Source organism: Monodelphis domestica, chromosome 2 (assembly GCF_027887165.1).
Source record: "Monodelphis domestica isolate mMonDom1 chromosome 2, mMonDom1.pri, whole genome shotgun sequence".
Lineage (NCBI taxonomy): Eukaryota > Metazoa > Chordata > Mammalia > Didelphimorphia > Didelphidae > Monodelphis > Monodelphis domestica.
The window spans coordinates 33,828,732-33,848,716 of record NC_077228.1 but is presented as its reverse complement, the minus strand read 5'-3'; the positions used below and the strand labels follow the sequence as shown (position 1 = coordinate 33,848,716).

The 19,985-nt window shown below is 56.6% G+C and overlaps 2 protein-coding genes and 1 long non-coding RNA gene across 5 annotated transcripts; 2 read left to right on the top strand and 1 right to left on the bottom strand.

Annotated features, from left to right (window-relative positions):
* Window positions 1-278: 278 nt before the first annotated feature.
* Window positions 279-5,279, bottom strand: LOC130457062 (uncharacterized). The gene is made up of 2 exons (XR_008916056.1): window positions 4,619-5,279; window positions 279-3,913 (listed from the first exon to the last, which is right to left on the bottom strand). It is a non-coding gene; the product is annotated as an uncharacterized LOC130457062 (long non-coding RNA).
* On the top strand, window positions 2,345-5,921 carry ATP6V0B (ATPase H+ transporting V0 subunit b). Its single transcript, XM_056815264.1, has 8 exons — window positions 2,345-2,546; window positions 4,156-4,204; window positions 4,373-4,456; window positions 4,641-4,718; window positions 4,951-5,020; window positions 5,131-5,182; window positions 5,275-5,465; window positions 5,600-5,921. Exons 1-8 carry the CDS (start codon window positions 2,480-2,482, stop codon window positions 5,624-5,626), a joined length of 618 nt encoding a protein of 205 aa, XP_056671242.1. The 5' UTR covers window positions 2,345-2,479; the 3' UTR covers window positions 5,627-5,921.
* An 868-nt stretch (window positions 5,922-6,789) lies between these two features.
* On the top strand, window positions 6,790-19,956 carry B4GALT2 (beta-1,4-galactosyltransferase 2). Of its 3 annotated transcripts, XR_008916055.1 has the most exons (8): window positions 6,795-7,073; window positions 8,470-8,833; window positions 8,944-9,179; window positions 9,813-10,003; window positions 10,146-10,268; window positions 10,466-10,570; window positions 17,379-17,640; window positions 18,833-18,934. XR_008916055.1 is itself a non-coding variant. In XM_056815262.1 (7 exons), the coding sequence occupies exons 2-7, from the start codon at window positions 8,512-8,514 to the stop codon at window positions 18,981-18,983; spliced, it is 1,128 nt and encodes a 375-aa protein (XP_056671240.1). In that variant the 5' UTR covers window positions 6,793-7,073; window positions 8,470-8,511; the 3' UTR covers window positions 18,984-19,956. The 3 variants fall into 3 exon arrangements, 2 of the variants coding, with proteins under 2 accessions (XP_056671241.1, XP_056671240.1); XM_056815262.1 differs by lacking the exon at window positions 17,379-17,640 and having other exon boundaries at window positions 6,793-7,073; window positions 18,833-19,956; XM_056815263.1 differs by lacking the exons at window positions 10,146-10,268; window positions 17,379-17,640 and having other exon boundaries at window positions 6,790-7,073; window positions 18,833-19,956.
* The last annotated feature ends 29 nt before the right edge of the window (window positions 19,957-19,985 follow it).

Here is a 19,985-nt window from a genome sequence, read left to right as displayed (position 1 = left end):
TATTGTGGTGCTGCTGAGCTTGAACTGGGAAAGGTCCAGGTCCTTAGCATTTTGCCCCATGATATCTGAGAGACACCTAAAAAGATGGCACTCTGGACCTCAAAGATCCAAGGGGCCCTAACCTTAGGACTTGGTGGTCAACGGGAGAGTCTTGGGGGGAGACCAAGTAGGGTCAATCACTCCACCTTAAAGCACAACAGAGTGGATCCTGGTCTTGTCACAAAGCTTACGATTAGGAAGTGAAGCTGAAGAGATAAGTAAATCAAAGAAAACACTGATTGATATAAAATAATTTATTGTGGATCCAGAGTTTACCCTCCTCTCCCCAAAAAAGGAGCAAGTAATCTTATAAGAACTGCAGGAAACTCAAAGGGAAAAAAAAAGTATTTCTCACAAGGATCACCTACATACATAAATAGAAGGAATGAAGGAAGCAACTTAAAAAGAGGTATTAATTACTTTGATTTATGCATAGATTACATTTTGAGTAATTATATTCTGACAAAGTAACACTAACAGAGAGAAATAATTTACTTTGATTAAGTTCCTATTGGTGTTTACTTTAAGTGAACCTCTCATTCCCTGAAGAATCTGTGTGATTAGAACAAAATTCCACCTACACAACAAAGTGCTCCTATTATACCAGGCAGTTTATCAGTGCCCATCCAGGGAAGCATTCCAAAGAAGTATTCTGCAGGGACAAGTGGAGCAAACACTTTTTCAAGAAGGAAAATGGAGAGAGAATAAATAGCTTAGACAAAAAGTAGCAAAGCTTCACTAAGGAACAGACTCTCTGAAATCTAGGAGAGACCAAATAGAAACCAGAAGACAGCAAGAAATATTAGAACAAAAGTAAGAGATTGAAAAATAGAAGAGAATGCAACTCCTACTATTCAAATATGAGAAGACACTGTGATCTGAACCCTACGATCATCAAGGGTCAGAGAAAGAGTCTTATTAGACCAAAGGCCTGGTTGTGGCTCTGCATTAATGACCTTAAAGAAAGGGAAGGGAGGAGAAGAGAAATAAAACACTTGGAGAAGAAAGGGAATGAAATGAGGGGAGGAACAAGGAATTCCAGTTAGGGAAAATTATGTCACATAATCATAGTGTGCCAGTAGAGGTCTGTAAGAACAAGAAGGAAAGGATAAACATACATACACTGGTACAGAAATACATTTCCCTCAACAGGCAACTGGGAAGGAAAGGAGAGAAGGGAACTAGAAGGAGGATAGATTCAAAGGGATTAGGCGGAAGAAACAAAAACCAATGAAAGATGGACAACAATCTACCTAGCTCTTGTTGAGGAGGGAAAGAACTGGAAATTGAGGGTATGCCCATTAATTGAGGAATGATTAAATAAGTTATAGTTTTAAATGTGATGTAATACTATTGTGCTATAAGACAGGATAAAAGGGATTTTTAAAAAAACTTACCTTCTGTCCTAGAGTCAATACTAGTATGAGTTCTAAGGCAGAAGAGTGGTAAGGGCAAGGCAGTGGGGGTTAAGTGACTTGCTCAGGGTCACACAGCTAGTTCTTCTCAACCTGGCCTTTCTTCCACTTGACCCTCCTCCATCCAGCTCCGATTTCCAGCCAGACTGGCTAACTTGCTGTTCCACACCCAAGATCCTCTGTTTCTCATTTTTGTACTTTAGCCCCAGGTATCCCCCTTGCCTGGTGTGCTCCCCCACCTCTCAGAACCCCTCTTCTCCTTCTTGATTCAGCTCAAGTATTCCCCTACTTCTTTGGCTTGAAATTTTTCTGGTCCCCCCATATCCTTAGAGTCCTCTTTCCCCCAAATATTTTGTATTCATTTGGTAGATATTCTATATGTCTTTGCAACTGAGGGCCAAATCCATAGGGAAGTATCAGAGACGAGATTTCCATCCTCTGCATTTAAAAAATATATTTTTAAACTCTTATCTTTTGTCTTAGAGTAAATACTGTGTATAGTCTCCAAGGCAGAAGAGCAGTTAAGGGCGAGGCAATGGGAGTTAAGTGACTTGTCCAGGGTCACCCAGCTAGTCACCAGTGTCTGAGGTAAAAATTTGAAAGCTGGATTTTCGTCTCCAGACCTAGCTCTCCATGAACTGAGTCACCTAGGTGCCCCCCCACCCTTCTGTCTGACCTACCCTTGTCCAGACAGGCCTCGAAGTGTTGCACTGTGGGGTGCGAAGGGTGGTGGCTCGGGTCTCGGTTTCCACCAGACATACCTCTTCTCGATCCCGGGCAGGTGGCAGCCGCTCTTCGGACTGCCTACAACTCCCAGAAGCCATCGCGGAACCGGACGCGCCACAGGTCAGGTGGACGCAGGGCGGAGCCTACGGTCACATGGCAGAGGCAGTGACGTCAGGTGACCGGGCGCAGGGACTGGCGGGCGGAGGCGGTAGAGCTCAGTGCGCTCTGTCCCGGCCGCCAACCGCGACCCCAGACCCCCGGCTGCGGCTCTTGCCTCGGACCCCGGCGCCGTCGCCGCCATGAAGGGACTCGCGTTGCTTTACTCCTGCCTGTTCTTGGCCTTCTGGAGTGTCATGGTCATTATAGGTGAGAGCAGGGCCTGGGCCATGGGCGGGGGGCGCCAGTCCCATGAGACCGCTCCCCGGACCGTGTCGTGAATCCTGCGCGTGACTACGGCTCCCGTGACCATTCCGTACGCATGTCCGTGCCCGCGACCCTCCCCTGAGCGTGTCCGTGCCTGCGGGACCCCTCCCGATTGAGATCGTGCCCGCAGGAGGCCCTTCCCCTTCGTGATCGTGTCTGTGCCCGCGACCCACCCCCTCCCCGCGTAGGTGCTCACGGCCCTCTCTGGATCGTGTCCGTGCCAGCTACCATATGCTCCTTGCCCCAGCGTGTCCACGCCGACTGGCCTCCTAACCGATTGAGATCAAGCCCCTGATAGACCCTTTCCCTGCGTGATCGTGTACGTGGCCTCGCCCCCCACCACACACACACACCCGCTTGTCAGCGCTCTGGGTCCCTCTCCAGATCATGTCTCTGCACCCTTGCAAGAAGTCATGACCTCGATCCCCTGCCTTTTCCCCCTCTCCCATCCACCTTTCTCCCATCCTCCGTGACCAGGCACCCACTCCCACCCTGCTTGTTTCTCAGGCGCTTCCTAGGCCTGCTCTGGGGTAGAAGGCAAAGGGCTGCTGGGCCTCCCCGAGGTCCCGGAAGCCCGACCCTCGACACTACTTCCCCTTTATTGTTCTAGTCCCCAGGCCTGGGCTGGTCAGATCTGCCCTGAGCCACCTAAGGGCTCATTCTGCCCTTCCATTGTGTTGGGTAAACAGAGACCTAGAGCAGGTCAGGCTAGAACTGCCAGGACCAGGACCAGCCCCAGCCACTCTTCTCACCTCTCCAAAGCCAGGTTGTGGTCCCTCCAAGGTCAACCCACACCAGCTGCCAGCTTTTATCTCACTCCTCTCCAATCTAAAGTCATAGGTGGTAAAGAGAGGAGTGAATGGAGGGGCATGTAGGTTCCAGGGGAGAGCTGCCTGCCCCCCAATGGCTTCAGAGCCGCCTCTGCAAGGGCCACTGACACTTCGAGCAGTAGAATCACCTGGGGAGGACAGCCCAAGTGGTCTAGAACTCTCTCTTTAAAAGAACCAGCAACTCCTAGCAATGTGACCCTGGGCCAGTCACTTAACCTGCCAAGCCCTTGCTCTTTTATATTAAAGTTGTTACTGGCACAGAAAGTAAGGATTTCAAAAAATGAATTTAAACATTAAAAAACCTACCTGTTTGTACCCCACCCCCATTGATTCCCAAGCAGGCCCAGCAGAGCCCCTGACATGGTGGTTCCATCTGCCATGGACCCAGGCTACCTCTGGGCAACCCGTGATCTCATCTTTATTGAGAGAGGATGAAGCCCTCCGTGGTGTGGGGCTCCCTGAGATCCTGGGATGTGGTTCCTGGGTATAAAGTGGAGAGAAGGCTTAGAAAAAGCCTTCGTGGAGACCTTGGGATATCTAGGAGGCTGTGGTCTGTCTCATTTCATTCTGCCAAATGCCTTCTCTTCCTTCCTTTCTTTCCCTTTGGACCCTGCTCCCCCCTCAGTGTGAGGGCCTGTGCCTAGACCCAGCAACTTTGAAGCTGGCAGATGTGGGCAGGGGTAGGGGCAACTCCCCGACCCTGCTCTCTTCCTTCTTCCTAGGAGTCTGCTATGTAATATTCGGCTTGGCCTTCCGCTTCGATGTGGGAAGGTGAGTCATGGCCCACCCTTCCCAGCACCCTCTTTCAAAGGCCCTACTCCCAACCCAAGGTCAGAGCTAGGGGGATGGCTGGGTGGCCAGGTGGTGAGAGGCTTTAGTTAGTGGGCCCGACCCAGAGCAGGAGCTGTTTTCTTGAGGCTTCCTTTCTCTCCCTTCCAGCTTCCTCACAGAGACATCACCCTATATGTGGTGCAACTTAGGGATAGGACTGTCCATCTCCCTCTCTGTGGTTGGAGCAGCCTGGTGAGTGAGCACATGTGTATGCTGGGGGAATGGGAGAAAGTTCACTTGAGGGACAGATACTGGGGGATGGGACTGGGGCTCACTCAGGCCCAACTAGGGGAAGGGAGGAGGATGGGGTAACTGGATGATGCTTGAACTCCATGGGGATGGGCCTTGGCTCACCCTTTCCCACACCTGTCCGCAGGGGCATCTTCATCACAGGCTCGTCCATCCTTGGTGGAGGGGTCAAGGCCCCCAGGATCAAGACCAAGAACTTGGTAAGGTGAGTTGGGGTGGCCTAGGAAAGCATTTGCATCATGGATTAGCTTCTGGCCAGGCTCCTGCTGCTTTGTGCCTGTTCCCTATGTCCTGGGAAGACTAGTTGGCAAGGAGGAGGGGATTGGGGGGGGGGCTGAGTGTGTCAGGTTCGACTTCCAGGAGGTGGTGGGCCTTTGAAAGGTGGACCAAACTCTGGGCTGTCTTGAGCCCCCATCCTGTGTTTCTGAATCCCACAGCATCATCTTCTGTGAGGCTGTGGCAATCTATGGCATCATCATGGCCATTGTCATCAGCAACATGGCGGAGGTAATGGGACTGATGTTCTGGAATGGAAGAGGGGTGTTGGGGCAGGGTGGAGCCCAGAGATGGGGGTGGGGGGAATTTGTATTGACTAGTACACCCGGTGTGTCTTCCAGCCCTTCTCTGGCATCACCCCCAAAACCATTGGAAGCCGTAACTACCATGCAGGTAGGCAGAACTCTGTTGCTCCAGGGTTGGAGGGGAGGTCAGGGTGGCCTGGATGAGGGCCCCTCCTTAGCACTTCCCTCCACCATTCATAGGCTATTCCATGTTTGGTGCTGGCCTCACGGTGGGCCTGTCCAATCTCTTCTGTGGTGTGTGTGTGGGCATTGTGGGGAGTGGAGCTGCCCTGGCTGATGCCCAGAATGCCAGCCTCTTCGTCAAGATCCTCATTGTGGAGATCTTTGGCAGTGCCATTGGCCTCTTTGGGGTCATCGTGGCCATCCTTCAGGTATGGACCCAGGGGCTGGGGGGGGGGGGGGGGCAAGGGGCCTGGTGCTTCCCTGCTCACTCCCATTTCTTTTCTTGTTTCCTTGTCTGTCCTGTGCCTCCTGTGTTTTTTGTTTTGTTTTTGTTTTTTTGCAGACTTCTAGGGTAAAAATGGGAGACTAGACCTGGAGCAGCGGGAGGGCCCTGTCCTGCTGTGCCCTACTCTTAATTTATTGGTTTTCCTGGGGGGCCTGGATGCCCCAGCCAGGGGAGCCGCCCCCCATGGTGTCTGTACTGTGTCCCTCTGGCCCTCACTGCAATCTGCCCCTTCTGGAGTCCCTCAGAGGGGGCAGGCCCGGCCTGTGGGCTGGGAAGGCATGTCTTCTCCCTACCTTCCCTGCCCTCTATGTACCCCCCCCCCCCTTACCTCACCAGTGTTTGAAATAAAGGTTTTTGTCCTGGGTCACCCCAGCCATGACTTCCCTGTTGATCTTTTCACATTGGGGAGAGGGCAGGCTCTATTGTGTTGCACCTCCAGAGGGGTTCACAAGCACCCCCAGAGAAGGGGCTGAGGCTCACAGTTCCTCTTTCTGGGATGGCATTGGGAGGGATCCTGGGTGCCCACACACCTGCATGTGACCAGACCAAACGCTGGCCACCCAGTATTGGTGGGAGGTGTTCTAACTGTCCCTGAGGCCTGGCATGCCTTCACCTCAAGCACCCTCTGGCAGTCTGCTGCCCTAGTTCTGTCTCTGCTCCCCCACCCCTCCCCTTAGACCTCCTGGGCATGCTTTTTGGGAACTCCCCTGCCCCCCCCCCCCCCCCCCCCCAGCCTGGAGATTTCACCTCTCCTTTTACTCCAACCCCTTCCGGCTCTTGCTCATGGTCAGCCTCTTTAGAGTCCAGCCACTTTCAGAGGCCCAAGCTATCCTGTCCAAGTCTAGGAGGCTCCGCCCCTTTAGTGGGGCCCCGCCTCTTCAGGCTGCTCCTGGTGGGGCTTTGCTCTCCCGAGGCCGCCTGCTGTGTATTTTATATGGGTCCGTCCCTTTCCCTGGGCCCCGCCCCCAGGGTTTACTGTGATGAATTTTAGGTGATGTGCCCGCCCCTCTTCCACGCCCCGCCCCCTCTAATTGCTTACTGGGGTTTTAATTGGTCAGGGACAGGGACCTGGGTTTCGTAAGCCCCTCCCCCGAGGTTGTGCTGGGGGTAATTTCAGTCTGAATCTCTTTTTTTGGCCTAGGCCCCGCCCTACCCACCTCCAGGTTCCTCCCTTCGCCGCTTCTGCGCCTGCGGCCTGGAGCTCCGGGGCGCGCGGACGGGCGGGGCGGGGCAGGGCGGAACGCGCGCGGGGGCGCGGACGCGGGGGCGCGCGACACCTCTCCCTGCTTCCCCTGCGAGGCTCGGTCTCGGCGGCTCCGGCTCCGGCGGCCCCGGGCGGGCCGCACCATGTCCCGCGGCGGAGGAGGCGGAGGAGGAGGAGGCGGGAGCGAGAGCAGACTCAGCATCGGGCCTCCGGGGAGGCGCTAAGCGGGCTCCGGGGCCATGGGGGACGGAGCGGCCGCGGCCCGGCCCGGCCCCGGCCCCGAGCCCGAGCCCAGCCCCGCGGGGCCCTGAGCGCCGAGCGCAGCCGGTGAGGATGCGGGGAGGGGCCCCATGCGCCGAGCCCATTTTCCTCTGATCCCTCCAAGCTCACCCCTTTTGTCCCCCACTTGTACAGCCCAGAGGGGCCTCTGAGCGCCGAGCCCACCCTCCCTCTGACCCAGCCCAGCGCGGGGCCCTGAGCGTCGAGCGCACCCACCTTGCTCTCCACCTGTCCAGCCCCAGAGGGTCCTGAGCGCCGAGCCCACACCTCTCCTCCCTGGCCTGAGCCCAAACCCCGTTAAGGTCTCTGAGACTCACCAGTGTAGCCCAACCAGATCCTGAAGGCTGAAGCCCACCCCCACCCCTCTGGTCCTTTCCTCCTGACCCATCCAGCCCACTTGTTAGGAACCCATAAAGGGGCAGGATTGGGGAAGCCTTCTCTCCCATCCTGCCCCACAGCTGGGGCCCCGCAGCCCCCCATCCCAGGCCCTCCCTCCTCTCCCAGCATCAGCTACCTGCTTTGGCTTTTTCTTTGTCCCTGATTTTCCCAGGTTCCCCTCAGGCCTTCGTTATCCTGTCATTTGGTCCCCTTCTTGTTCCTCTCCTTCCCTGCAGGCTTCCCTGTTCCCTTTCCTCCCTCCATCCCTCTTCCGCCTTCCTCCGTGGTCCAGAGCCTCTCCCACCCTGGTCCCTGCCGCTGACTCCTCTAGCTTGGCTCCAAATGTGTTCCCCAGCAGCCCTTGCTTTGAGCGTGTTGTGATCTGAACTCAGCTGCCATGTGCTTGAATTGGGGCCTTGTTTGGCTGAGAGCATGGAAGCGGTTGGGTTGGCTGGGCAGGAGAGGACCTGAGGCTCTGGCCCCGGAGATGGCTGGTGGTGTTGCTTCTGGGGGCCCCACCAAAGGTAACGGGCACCCTCATCTGCAGCTCTGCCCAGGCATAAGGGCTTCACTGCTTGCTGCTGGGCCACCTGTGACCCCCAAGGCCTCCTCTACTGAAAAAGGGCCCAGCTGCCACTGCTCCCTCCCCTCCTCCTCCTCCTCCTTTCCCGAAGCCCTGGGCGTGCCCACTGCCTGTAGTCCCCAAGGCCCTTCCTGGCATCTTGCTCAGAACCAGGGGTGCCTGGCAGCTTCTGTCTTTCTCAGCTTCCCAGGGTGGGGTCCCAGTGGGCCAAGAACTCCAGACAGGGCATGACGGAGAGGATGTGATCCCTCTCTGGGCTTGCTGTGCCCACTCTGGGTCTTCTCCTTTGGGCGTTTGGGAAGGGCTTCCTCTGGCCAAGCTCTAGGCCCATTCTGGGGGCTCGGGGTTGGGCACTGGGAGATGGTCTTCTGTGAGAGCTGGGAATCCTTTGCTCCTCCCTGCTCCCCCAGACCACCGGTAGTTGAGGGTCCCAGCTGGGGCCGGCTGCTGCCAGGGTGGAGCCAGCTGGCGGTTTGTTGGCAGGTCGACAGGACCAATGCCCAGGCCGAGCCGGGCAGCCAGAAGATGAGCAGGCTGCTGGGGGGGACCCTGGAGCGGATCTGCAAGGCTGTGCTGCTCCTCTGTCTGCTGCACTTCCTCATCGCCGTCATCCTCTACTTCGACGTCTACGCCCAGCACCTCGACTTCTTCAGTCGCTTCAGTGCCCACAGCCGCCGAACCGCCGCTCACTCGCCGCACTCTGCCACTGCCACCGGAATTGGCGCCAACTGCTCCCGGCCCAACAGCACGGCCCCCAGCTCGGAGGCGCCTAGCCCCCGGCCGGACAACAACCACTCCGTCACCACGATGCCCCTGCCCCCGTGCCCCGACATGCCGCCCGGGTTAGGTGAGGCCCCTTGTGGGGCGTGGGGGACCCGCTCTTGTGGGCAGGGGGAGGCCCTTGGGACCTGAGTCCCCTGGCGGCCCCCCTTACCAGAGCCCCCTCCCTCCCCCCAGTGGGCCGGCTGCTGATTGAGTTTAGCTCACCCATGCCAATGGAGCGGGTCCAGCGGGAGAACCCTGGCGTGCAAGGGGGGGGCCGCTATGCCCCTTCCGACTGCGCCCCGCAGCAAACTGTGGCCATCATCATTCCCTTCCGGCATCGGGAGCACCACCTGCGCTACTGGCTGCACTATCTGCATCCCATCCTGCGGCGGCAGCGGCTGCGGTACGGCATCTACGTCATCAGCCAGGTGTGCGCGGCCAGCTGGTGGCTGGGGGGTGCGGAATGTGGAGAGGGCGGAAGGGGGTTGGGGAGCAGCTCGGGTTTCCCCCTGGGGCCGGCCTGGGCTTCCTCAAGACCAGCAGGGCACCCCTGCCTGCACCCCAGGGCCTTACCCCTGCTGCTTGCTCCCCTGGACAGCCGGCCTCCCTTTCCTGCCTGTCTTTAAGCTTGGGGGCTGGTCAGGTATTGCCAGTTCTTCCTGGCAGCCTACAAAATGCCCCCGGTGGTCAGGGAGCTCTCTCCGATTTGTGGCCAATGAGCAGTGGGGTGTGACAGGACCGGCCCCTCACCCCAGCCCGATGCCCTCTTCTGCTCCTCCTGATCCCAGCACGCTGGGCTCGCTGGCAGTGGTGGCCTTCTGGGCTCCGCTCTGGGGCCTTCCCGATGTGGTGTGACCCCCATAGACAGCAAGCCTCCTGGGAGCAGGGACAGCCCCTGTCCCCCCGCCCCCAACCAGAGGAGGTGCTCAGGGAGTGCCCGCTGCCTCCACGAGGCTTTCTCTGCTTTCTCAGGGATGCAGAGGGCTGTCCAGGGCGGGGCTTGCTTTGGGCTGGGCACATGGGGGGGCACCCTGTGACCCCCTCTCCTGCCCCCCCCCCAGCACGGCGAGGACACGTTTAACCGGGCCAAGCTGCTCAACGTGGGCTTCTTGGAGGCGCTGAAGGAAGACCCTGCCTACGACTGCTTCATCTTCAGCGACGTGGACCTGGTGCCCATGGATGACCGCAACCTGTACCGCTGCGGGGAGCAGCCGCGCCACTTTGCCATCGCCATGGACAAGTTCGGCTTCCGGTGAGCAAGGCTCCTGCTCCCCCTGGGTGGGAGCTGGGAGGCAGACTCGGTCTTGGCCCACAGAGCCAGCAGGGGTGCGCGGTCCCCCCGGGAGGGACCCGGAGCCTCTGGACTGAGCCTGTTTGCTCTCGGCTCTCTGCAGACTGCCCTACGCCGGTTACTTTGGGGGCGTATCAGGTCTGAGCAAGGCCCAGTTCCTGAAGATCAATGGCTTCCCCAATGAGTACTGGGGCTGGGGGGGTGAGGATGACGACATCTTCAACCGGTGAGGCGGGGGGCTCGAGTTGTGCCCCAAGGGTGCAGGGGGGGAGGATGGGGGATGGGCGATGGGCGATGGGGGGTGAGAGGGCTGGAGGGGCGTAGGCAGGGGCAGGGGCAGGGGGCTGGGCAATGAAGGGCTCATCGCCCTGGCTCAGAGCTCTTTACTTACTTAGCCTAAGCCCACCCCTCCGTCTCCCCCAGGATTTCCCTCTCGGGGATGAAGGTCTCCCGCCCAGACATCCGCATCGGCCGATACCGAATGATCAAGCATGATCGGGACAAGCATAACGAGCCCAACCCCCAGAGGTGACCCCTGACTCCCCCCAGGTGGCCCCTGACCCTCACCCCCTCCTCACATGGCGCCTCCCTCCCCTTCATGCCTGCAGGCGGCCCGAGGCAGCATTAAGAATAAAGACCTCAGCAGTTCTCAAGAAAACCATTTTTAAGTTTATGTTTAGATTCGGTGTTTCTTGAACACCTGTGTTGTGCCCATCCCTCCCTGGGCACTGTGAGGAGTACAGGGACACCCCACCCCCGCCCAGGCACACCAGAAAAAGGTTGGCTTTCTGTCTCCATCTGCCTTTGAGATAAGACTTCTAGTCTAGTCACTCCTGGAGAGGAGGAGGTCCAGGACTTAAAATAGTCCGGGCAGGCTTCCTGGAGGAGGCGGAACCTTGCAGAAGGCTAGTCTTAAAACAGATTAGGGAGTGCTGTGAGGAGGCAAGGAGAGGGGTGAGGTGGAAGGGGAGGCTAGCAGGACAGGTTGGGAGTATAGCTCATCACACCTGGGCTCCAGGGCCACGGAAGCATGGACTGGGGCCAGTGGCTGGGTGTGAGGTCAGCTGATGGGTGGGAGGCTGAGGCAGTGAGTCACCTGAACTCTGGACTCCTGGAGGGGATCGCCTCAGTGAAAGCGCAGGGCACAAAACCATGGGAGCCTGACCCTGGGGTGGTCACCAGCCCCAGCTAGGCCGAGAGATGGGCCCTGAGAGCGAGGACAAGGTGGACTGTGAGCCGGGCTCGGAGCTTTAGAGCAGAGCAGCTGAAGTGGTGATGAGGGAGCTGGGGGCCAGGGCGGCTGGCGGGGATCTCACTCCCGGAGAGGACAGCTGAGGAAACTGAGGCCCAGGGAAGTGATTTGCCTGAAGGCCCTTCAGTAATCCACACGGGTGGCAGGTGAACGCGGGGCCTCGGACTTCACAGCCCGTACGTACTCTTTCCACTGGGCCTCACTGACGCTCCATCGCGGCCCGCTCTTCTGACTGGCGTCCCTAAGAGTCATCTCAGAATCTCAGTCTCGTGCCACATTCCTAGAGAAAGTTCCCTCTGCGCCTCCCCGACCTTCACTGAAGACCTTCTTCCAGGCCATTTGTAAGGAAGGCAGGACCGGGCAGGGTCCCTGGGGTGCTCCTGTGAATACTGACCTCGGCATTCCAGTTAGGGGAAACTTAGTAGCGCCTTCCTCTGAGTGGGCACTCCCACACCCGGCCAGTGGTCAGCCAGGCTCTGCTCAGACTCCAAGTGATGGGAGCTTGCTGTGCTCCACTTTGAGGGGGCTCAGATTGTTGGGAGCTCTTTCCTGATGCCACACCTCAATCTGCTTCTGCCTGATGATACTCCTCGTTGGGCCCTCTGGGATCCCGCGGGGCAAGGCCAGTCTCTTCTCTATGGAACTCTGACCCTCGGCCAGACTTGCCCTCCCCGATCTACATGCCCTTCAGTGTGGCAGGCTGCAGCCCACCTGGTGACTGCTGCCCGCATCTCCCTACCCCACCCATCCATTGGGGCTTCTTTGGCCTCTCGGTGCCAGGCTGGCATCCTGTCTCGTCTTGCAACTGGCCCGTGACTCAAAGGCCTCGCCTGGGACACTGGGGCTTTCATCCTTGCTTGGAGTGGTCCTTCACTCAGCTCTTGAGACTGCAGCATCTTGTGACTTTCTGCCTCATCCCACGGCCAGCCGAGGGTGGTTGCTGCAAAGATGGTCATTCAGAGACATCCATCTTCCTGGGGTAGCAGCACAGTCTGCCGGCCACTTCCTATCCCAGCTCTTTGGGCTGTCCATCCTGTGGCCCGTTAGCAGCTGGACCCGAGGCCTTCTTCCTCCACTCCCAACATCCTTAGTTTTCCCCCGACTTCCAAGCGATGGCGGCTGTCCATCTGGAGGGGCTGCAGTGTTCTGGGACTTGTCACCCACAAGCATCCCTCTTCCCTTTGGACCATTTTCCTCCTGGACCAGGCCCAGGCAAGCCTGTGTCGCCCTGTGTCATGTCCTGCTTGAGAGCCAGGTTTGGAGTTGAGGGACGAGTTCGCCATTACTGTGGGAGACTCCTGGTGGGAACAAGCTCCCCAAGGAGGAAGCACGATAGACCTTCAGGCAATTGGGTGACTGAGATGGGCTTAACTTGGGCGGGAGAACCTTCCCAATCCCTTCTCCTGCCTTCATTCCAGGCTGCCTCTAGAGATAGATGTGGGAACACCCATGCCCACCTCTACCTATCTTACGGCCTATTTCCCATACTGATAAGGCCCCAGTTTCCAGGGCACTGGCATCCTCTCCCCTTTCAGATACAGGGAAACCTGATTCCTCGAGGCCTTGATGATCTGGTGGCCCTTGGCCCAGGCTGCCTCTGAAACAGGCAGTCTCTTTCCTCCATGCCACTTCCCATTTACAGTTGCAGAATTTGAGAGCTAGATGGGACCTCGGTAGCCAAGTTTGTCTGATCTATAGCTGAAAAAATAATCTCTTCTAGGACATCTCTGACAGTCAGTCATTCAGCCTTCTTTGCATTCCTGTCAGGATGGGGAGCTCACCACCTCTCAGGGTAGCCTGTTCTACTTTGAAGGTAGAATTGATGAAAAGGAAGTTTTTCCCTATATCAGGCTTAAATTGGCATCTCTACAGCTTCCTTGTTGCTCCTGATTCTGCCCTCTTGAGGAAAAGCAGAACAAGTCCCAGAAGATGGGAATGAGAAGAATCTCTAGTTCCTTCGGCAGCTACTCCAGTCACCCCCTCCCATCCCAGCCCCCTCCTTTGAATGCTGTCCAGCTGCTCAGGGAGCAGAGCCCTTCTTCCCAGAAGCTCTGCTTTTCCATGCAGCCTTTGGGGCTTCCCTATCGCCCTTCTGAGTCATCGAACTTGCAGGCCACAGAAACCTTCAGGCCTTCATTGGACAAGATGCCTGCTAGCCCTCTTTTCCCCATGAGTACCTTTGATCTCCACGTCTCAAACCCCAACTTTGCATTTATCCCTTTTCAGTTTCATTTGGTTTGCTTCCACCCAGTGCTCTGGTCTACCCAGCTCCTTTTGGATCCTGGTTCTGTTCTACAGCATAGCCTGGTGCCAGCCACAAATTGGATAAGCGTGTCATCTGGGGCTTTGTCCCAGTCATCAATAAAAAGGCCCAAAGCATAGTCCCAACAGAGACCTCTGGGAGGGCTCCCCAAGAAACTTCCTGCCAAAGGGACCAGAAACCGGGGCTACTCCCCTTCCGGCCATTCCTCCAGCTGAGAATGCATCGAATTGCATTCCTGGGTAGCCCATTGGCTTTCCCACAAGATGAGCTTGAAATACTGCATCAGATGCTTGGCCTGGATCCAAGGACATCTCGCTCCATCGATCAACATCTATCAAGTGTTTACTATATGCCAGACATCGTGCTAAGCATTGGGGGGTACAAAAGAAGTCCCTGTCCTCAAGGCACTTACGGTTGGACAGGGCGTAGTATCAATAGTATAGAACAGGGATCACATTCTTCTTGGTTCCCAGCCAGTTAGCCCTGCTGGACGCGGGTATGAGGGGAGCCTGGCACAACGTGACTGTGAGTGCCACATGCACTCCTGGTCATTTCTGCTCCCCAACTATCTCTCTACTTAGAGACCCTAATGGGGCAGCTAGGTGGCTCAGTAGATAGAGTCAGGCCTGGAGACAGCAGGTGTCCTGGGTTCAAATCTAATCTTAGATACTTTCTACCTATGTGACCCTGGACAAGTCACTTGCCCTCCCCCCAGTTGCCTAACCTTCCCTGCCTTTTCTGCAAGACAGAAGGTAAGGGTAAAAAAAAAAGATAAAAGCATCTACCTTACAGGGTTGTGAGGATCCAACGAGATGGTGTGTATCAAGTGCTTTGTAAGCCTTCGCGTTCCTTTTCATACTGTTATTACTTGCTTGCACAGCATTTCTCTGAAGTTTCTGGTCCTTCCTCAGCTGACTTTCTCTGGGGGTAATTTCAGCCCCTGGAGCCCTGCCTATCCTTCTGAGTCCCTTGAAATCTGCTCTGCTAAATCTAGGCAGCCTGACGGGCTATATGTGTACTTGGCTTTTCTAGTCTTCTACAGATTTTCATGGGGCGGTTTTCCCCCCAAAGGACCTTGTTTCCTTCTGTTTCTGCCTCAATTGATCTTCCATCCCACACTTCCCTCTCTGGTCCTTGCCTTTTTCCACATGAGTACACCTTAATACACAGTGTGCTCCCTGCTGCCCATTTTTGCCAAACCTTTTCCTTTTGAAAAAGGAATCCTGACCCCAAACCAGCTAGGTGGATCTGTAGTTAGGAACACCTGAGTTTGCACCTTGTCTCAGCCACTACCTGTAGAATCCTGGGGAAGCTATTTAACTTCTCTCTGTCTTAGTTGCTTCATCTATAAAATGGGGATAATCAATGGCACCCTCCTCCCAAGGCTGTTGTGAGCATCACATGAGACAAATGTCAATTACTTAGAAAATGCTAAAGTGCTATTGAAATGGGGGTGTGATTATTCTGAGTTTCATCCCAGCAAATCTCATGATACCTATGAAGGCAAATGTACTCACCAGCCTTAGAGACTCGGGGTCTGTGATCTTGTTGTCTTCTGCCTGCTGTCATCTGTCTTCTCTCCCCTTTTATCCTTCAGTGCTCTTGGGATGTCTTTGACCAGTTGGGTCTCTTGCCAAACTAAGCATTTTTCTCTCCACTGCTTCTTGGTGTTTATTAGTTAAGCGCCTTTAGGAAATGGTTTTAATCTGTGTCAATATCCATTCCTCTTCTCATTTGTCAGCAGTTTATTTCTATCAGGTTGGAGTCGTTTTCATTGCTTATCTTTTTTTTTATTTCATTGCTTATCTCATTTTTATTCTTCATGTTTTGGATTAGCTTTGGTCTTTGCTCCAAGCTTTACTGTAGCTGACTCAGGAATGAACCCAATATTAGTAATGAGTTTGGTTTTTCCCCTATTAACGTAGAATCAAGTTCCTTTTTTTTTTTTAAACTCTTACCTTGGCTTAGAATCGATACAAATATCAGTTCCAAGGCAGAAGAGTGGTAAGGACAAGGCCATTGGGGTTAAGTGACTTGCTCAGGGTCACACCACTAGGACCCTTAAAAAATAACTTTATTTGATGTTCACCATGTTAATACCTCCCAGTTCTTGTAGAAAGAATTCCTACCCTATTAATAATGAGGCTGACTTGAAGAGAGCTCTCATGGCCACCCTAGCTATCTTTTTTTCCTAGCAAAGTGTGTGACTTTTGTGTTTATCCTGATGCTTTCTGGATATTTTCGGGTCCTGTTTCTGTCATCATGCCTATTCTTCTCAACTCTGAGAATCAGTTAATTATGCCATAGGTGCCTCAGTCATGCCATTGGTAAATAGACTGAACCAGCCCAGAGCCAAGGACAACGTTCTGGGACCTTCCACAAGGTATTCTCTTTCAGGGGGACGTTGACCCACGAGTCCGTTTTGGAATTGCCCCCCAGCTACGGCGCTTGTTCTGTCCACTTGAGATGCCTCGGTCTGAAGAGGTCAGAACAGGAAGCAGTTAGTGGGGGAAGGGTGAACTGTTCCAGGATGCCCTCCCCAGTGGCCGAGGCCGTCCGTCTGACTGCTTTGGGACAGCGCTGCTGGCTAGGGAGGCCATTCTGCTTTTCACAGCTTCTAGCCATGTGGGATCCTGGAGTCAGTGATGTCTTTTCCAAGGGTCCTTCCGCCCCGCTTACACGCTGGCCATCTGTATCGCCGACCCAGGAAGCATGGCCTGGTGGACAGCAGCGCTCCCTCCCTCTGGCTGCCGGGTGATCTCTCGCCCGTAGTTTGTCCCGTGGGCAGAACCAGGCTCTCTTGGAGAGGCTTTCGAGCCTGCTGAGGAGACCGTCCAGTATTCTCAAGCGTAGTGCTCCAGCACCCGTGGGGTAAGAGGCTGCCTCTTCTCTTGATGCTCCCGGTCAGTGTTGTCTTTGTTATCTTTCCAGGCCTCCTGCAGGATTTTTTAACCCTTACCTTCCTGTGTATCAGTTCTAAGGCAGAACTGTAAGGGCTAAGAAATGGGGTTTAAGTGACTTGTCCAGGGTCACACAGCTCAGGAAATGACTGAGGCCAAATTTGAATCTAGGACCTCCTTTCTCTAGGCCTGGCTCTATCCACTGAGCCACCTACTGCTCTCCATCCCATAGAATTTTGATGTATGAGGCATTCCTTGTTGGAAGATAGCTTTCTGAGCATTACTTTTAGGCCAAACCCACCTCTTTGAATAAGAGTTTTTTTCATAGTAGAGTCACAGAATCTATGCCTAATAATTGAACTCATTGAGGGTAGCAGGGGACTCCCTTGCCATCTCTTGCCCGAATTTTCCTTAGATTTCTTTTCTTCTTTCTGAATCATTTCTATCCTCTATCCTCTTCTCTCTCCTTTGATCTTCACCCCATTGCTGTCCCTCGGCTTTTCCCGCCTCCGTTCTTGAATTCCCTCCCATAAACATTTCTCTCTTTTTCCTGATATTTCTGGTTTCGCATCCCATTCCAGGAAGCGTCTTCCCTCCCGTAAAGAAGCCGGGTGGAGCCTCGCAAGGTCCCGTGGGGTCAGCGAGGGTCTCAGAGGCTTGTCGTTGACTGGGTGGGAAGAAATAACAAGGGCGTCTTTCCTCCTCTTCATGCTGTCCCTCCCGGGCTCCCTTCATTCCATAATTCCTTCCTTGGGCAGGCGTCTGGAGCCCCAGAGGGTTGAGTCTTGGGGAGCCTTCTGGCCCTGCCGTTGTTCGGGCCCCTGAACACCTACCAGACCTTATTTCCTGCCCTGGGTGTGTTTGTGGGCTGACATCTGAAGCCTGATGTTTTCATGTTGCCCCCTCTTGGGGCGGTCTCAGGTGATCGTGGGCCTCCCTCTCCACTGATGGCATTCTTCCTCACTTGGCGTCTCAAAGGATCCTAGGGTTCAGACTGCCCACATTACAGTTGAGGAATCTGGCACCCTCGGAGGGGAAGCACTTGGCCCAAGGTCACCCAGGCAGTGAGTAGCAGAGGTGGACTTCAGCCCCAGCTTCGGCCTCCAAGCCCAGCATTCCCTCCATTGGGTATTTAGGGGCTACAGCACCTGTGCACAGGGGTGATGTGCCAATGACCTCTGAGGTAGAGTGATGGGCATCTGCCCCTGCCCTTCCCTTTTGTCTTGCTTGGGGCTCTGAGCTCTGCCCTTCTCCATGCTTCTATGCCCCTGTGCCCCAAGCCCTTCTCCCTGCCCCTGTGCCCTGAGCCTTCTCCAGCCCTCCTCCTGCCCCTGTGCCCTGTCCTCCCTGCCCCTGTGCTCTCCTCAAGTCCTCCTCCCTGCCCCTGTGCCCTCTCCTCCCTGCCCCTGTGTCCTCCTCTCCTCCCTGCCCCTGTGCCCTCCTCAAGTCCTCCTCCCTGCCCCTGTGCCCTGAGCCTTCTCCAGCCCTCCTCCTGCCCCTGTGCCCTGTCCTCCCTGCCCCTGTGCCCTCCTCAAGTCCGCCTCCCTGCCCCTGTGCCCTGCCCTCCTCCCTGCCCCTGTGCCCTGTCCTCCCTGCCCCTGTGTCCTCCTCTCCTCCCTGCCCCTGTGCCCTGTCCTCCCTGCCCCTGTGCCCTCCTCAAGTCCTCCCTGCCCCTGTGCCCTGCCCTCCTCCCTGCCCCTGTGCCCTGTCCTCCCTGCCCCTGTGCCCTGTCCTCCTCCCTGCCCCTGTGCCCTGTCCTCCCTGCCCCTGTGCCCTGTCCTCCTCCCTGCCCCTGTGCCCTGCCCTCCTCCCTGCCCCTGTGCCCTGCCCTCCTCCCTACCCCTGTGCCCTGCCCTCCTCCTGCCCCTGTGCCCTGTCCTCCCTGCCCCTGTGCCCTGTCCTCCCTGCCCCTGTGCCCTGTCCTCCTCCCTGCCCCTGTGCCCTGTCCTCCTCCCTGCCCCTGTGCCCTCCTCAAGTCCTCCTCCCTGCCCCTGTGCCCTGTCCTCCCTGCCCCTGTGCCCTGTCCTCCTCCCTGCCCCTGTGCCCTGTCCTCCTCCCTGCCCCTGTGCCCTGTCCTCCTCCCTGCCCCTGTGCCCTGTCCTCCTCCCTGCCCCTGTGCCCTGCCCTCCTCCCTGCCCCTGTGCCCTGTCCTCCCTGCCCCTGTGCCCTGCCTTCCTCCCTACCCCTGTGCCCTGTCCTCCCTGCCCCTGTGCCCTGTCCTCCTCCCTGCCCCTGTGCCCTGCCTTCCTCCCTGCCCCTGTGCCCTGCCCTCCTCCCTGCCCCTGTGCCCTGCCCTCCTCCCTGCCCCTGTGCCCTGAGCCTTCCCCTGCCCTTGCCTGCTTAGACCCTGAGGCTGACCCTGAGCCCTCCTCCAGGTTCACCAAGATCCAGAACACGAAGCTGACCATGAAGCGGGACGGCATTGGCTCGGTGCATTACCGCGTGCTCGAGGTGTCCAGGCAGCCGCTCTTCACCAACATCACCGTGGACATTGGCCGGGCCCCGCCACGGCCTGCCCGAGGATGACTCGCACCCGGCCCCCAAGCGCTCAGGGTGTCCGTGGAGAGCCGGGGCAGAGGTCCCACTGGCCCGCGACTGACTGCCGAGAAGCTGCCCCACTCGCCGGCTGTGGGCATGAGGCTGCCCTTCCCGTGGGGGGCTGGGCCAGGCCGGGCTGGCAGGGTGCCCTCATGCCTCTCCTGGTGCAGGACTCGAGACTGCTCGCCTGGATGGCTCAGCATTCGTTGGTTGGTCTGTCTGTCCGTCTGTCTGAGTCAGAAGACTTCTTCCTGTTTTCTGATCTGCTGGCTCAGGGACCTATGGGGTCTGGCTGGTGCCCTGGGGAAGGAGGAGGGGCCAGGCTTCCTGCCCTCCCCCCAGCACTTCAGGTTCTGTCGAGGTGGGTTCTGGGGTGGAGGGGGTGTTTTCTAGGGATACCGAGTCCAGGGAAGGCAGAGGTGACACTCAGTACCACCTTGGGGGGTTTCTCATCTGCATTCTGCCCCCCCCAGTCTCGCTGCCCTCTGCCTCACTGTTGGGGGGCTCTTTGGGCCCCCCCAACCCCACCACTGCCTGGCTGGCCTTAGGCAAGTCCCTTAGCCTCATGGGCCTCAGTTTCCTCATCTGTAAAATGAGGGAGTTGGACTCGATGACGTTCGAGGTCCCTCCCGGCTCTGAGATCTTGTGTCCCTACTTCACCTCTCTGTGCCTCAGTTTCCCCATTTAAATCCCCAATTCCTTGAGAAGGGGAGGAGCCAGCGTCACTACCCCAGGCCCTCTTCAGATGGAGAGGGAGCAGAAGGAGGTGGAGCTAGCCAGGGATGAGCCCGGCTCTTGTGTCCATCGGAGGGGTAGACTTGCATGGGCCAGGGGCTGGAGAGGGCAGCTGGTGACAAGAGCGAGGCCCCTGATGGAGTGGGGCCCTCCCTCCCCTGCTTGGGGATCTTTGTATATCACATGGGAATTGGTTTGAGTGCTTTAGTAAAAAACCTGAAGAGAAGAGAGGCTGAGCCTCAGCTGCTTTCATGC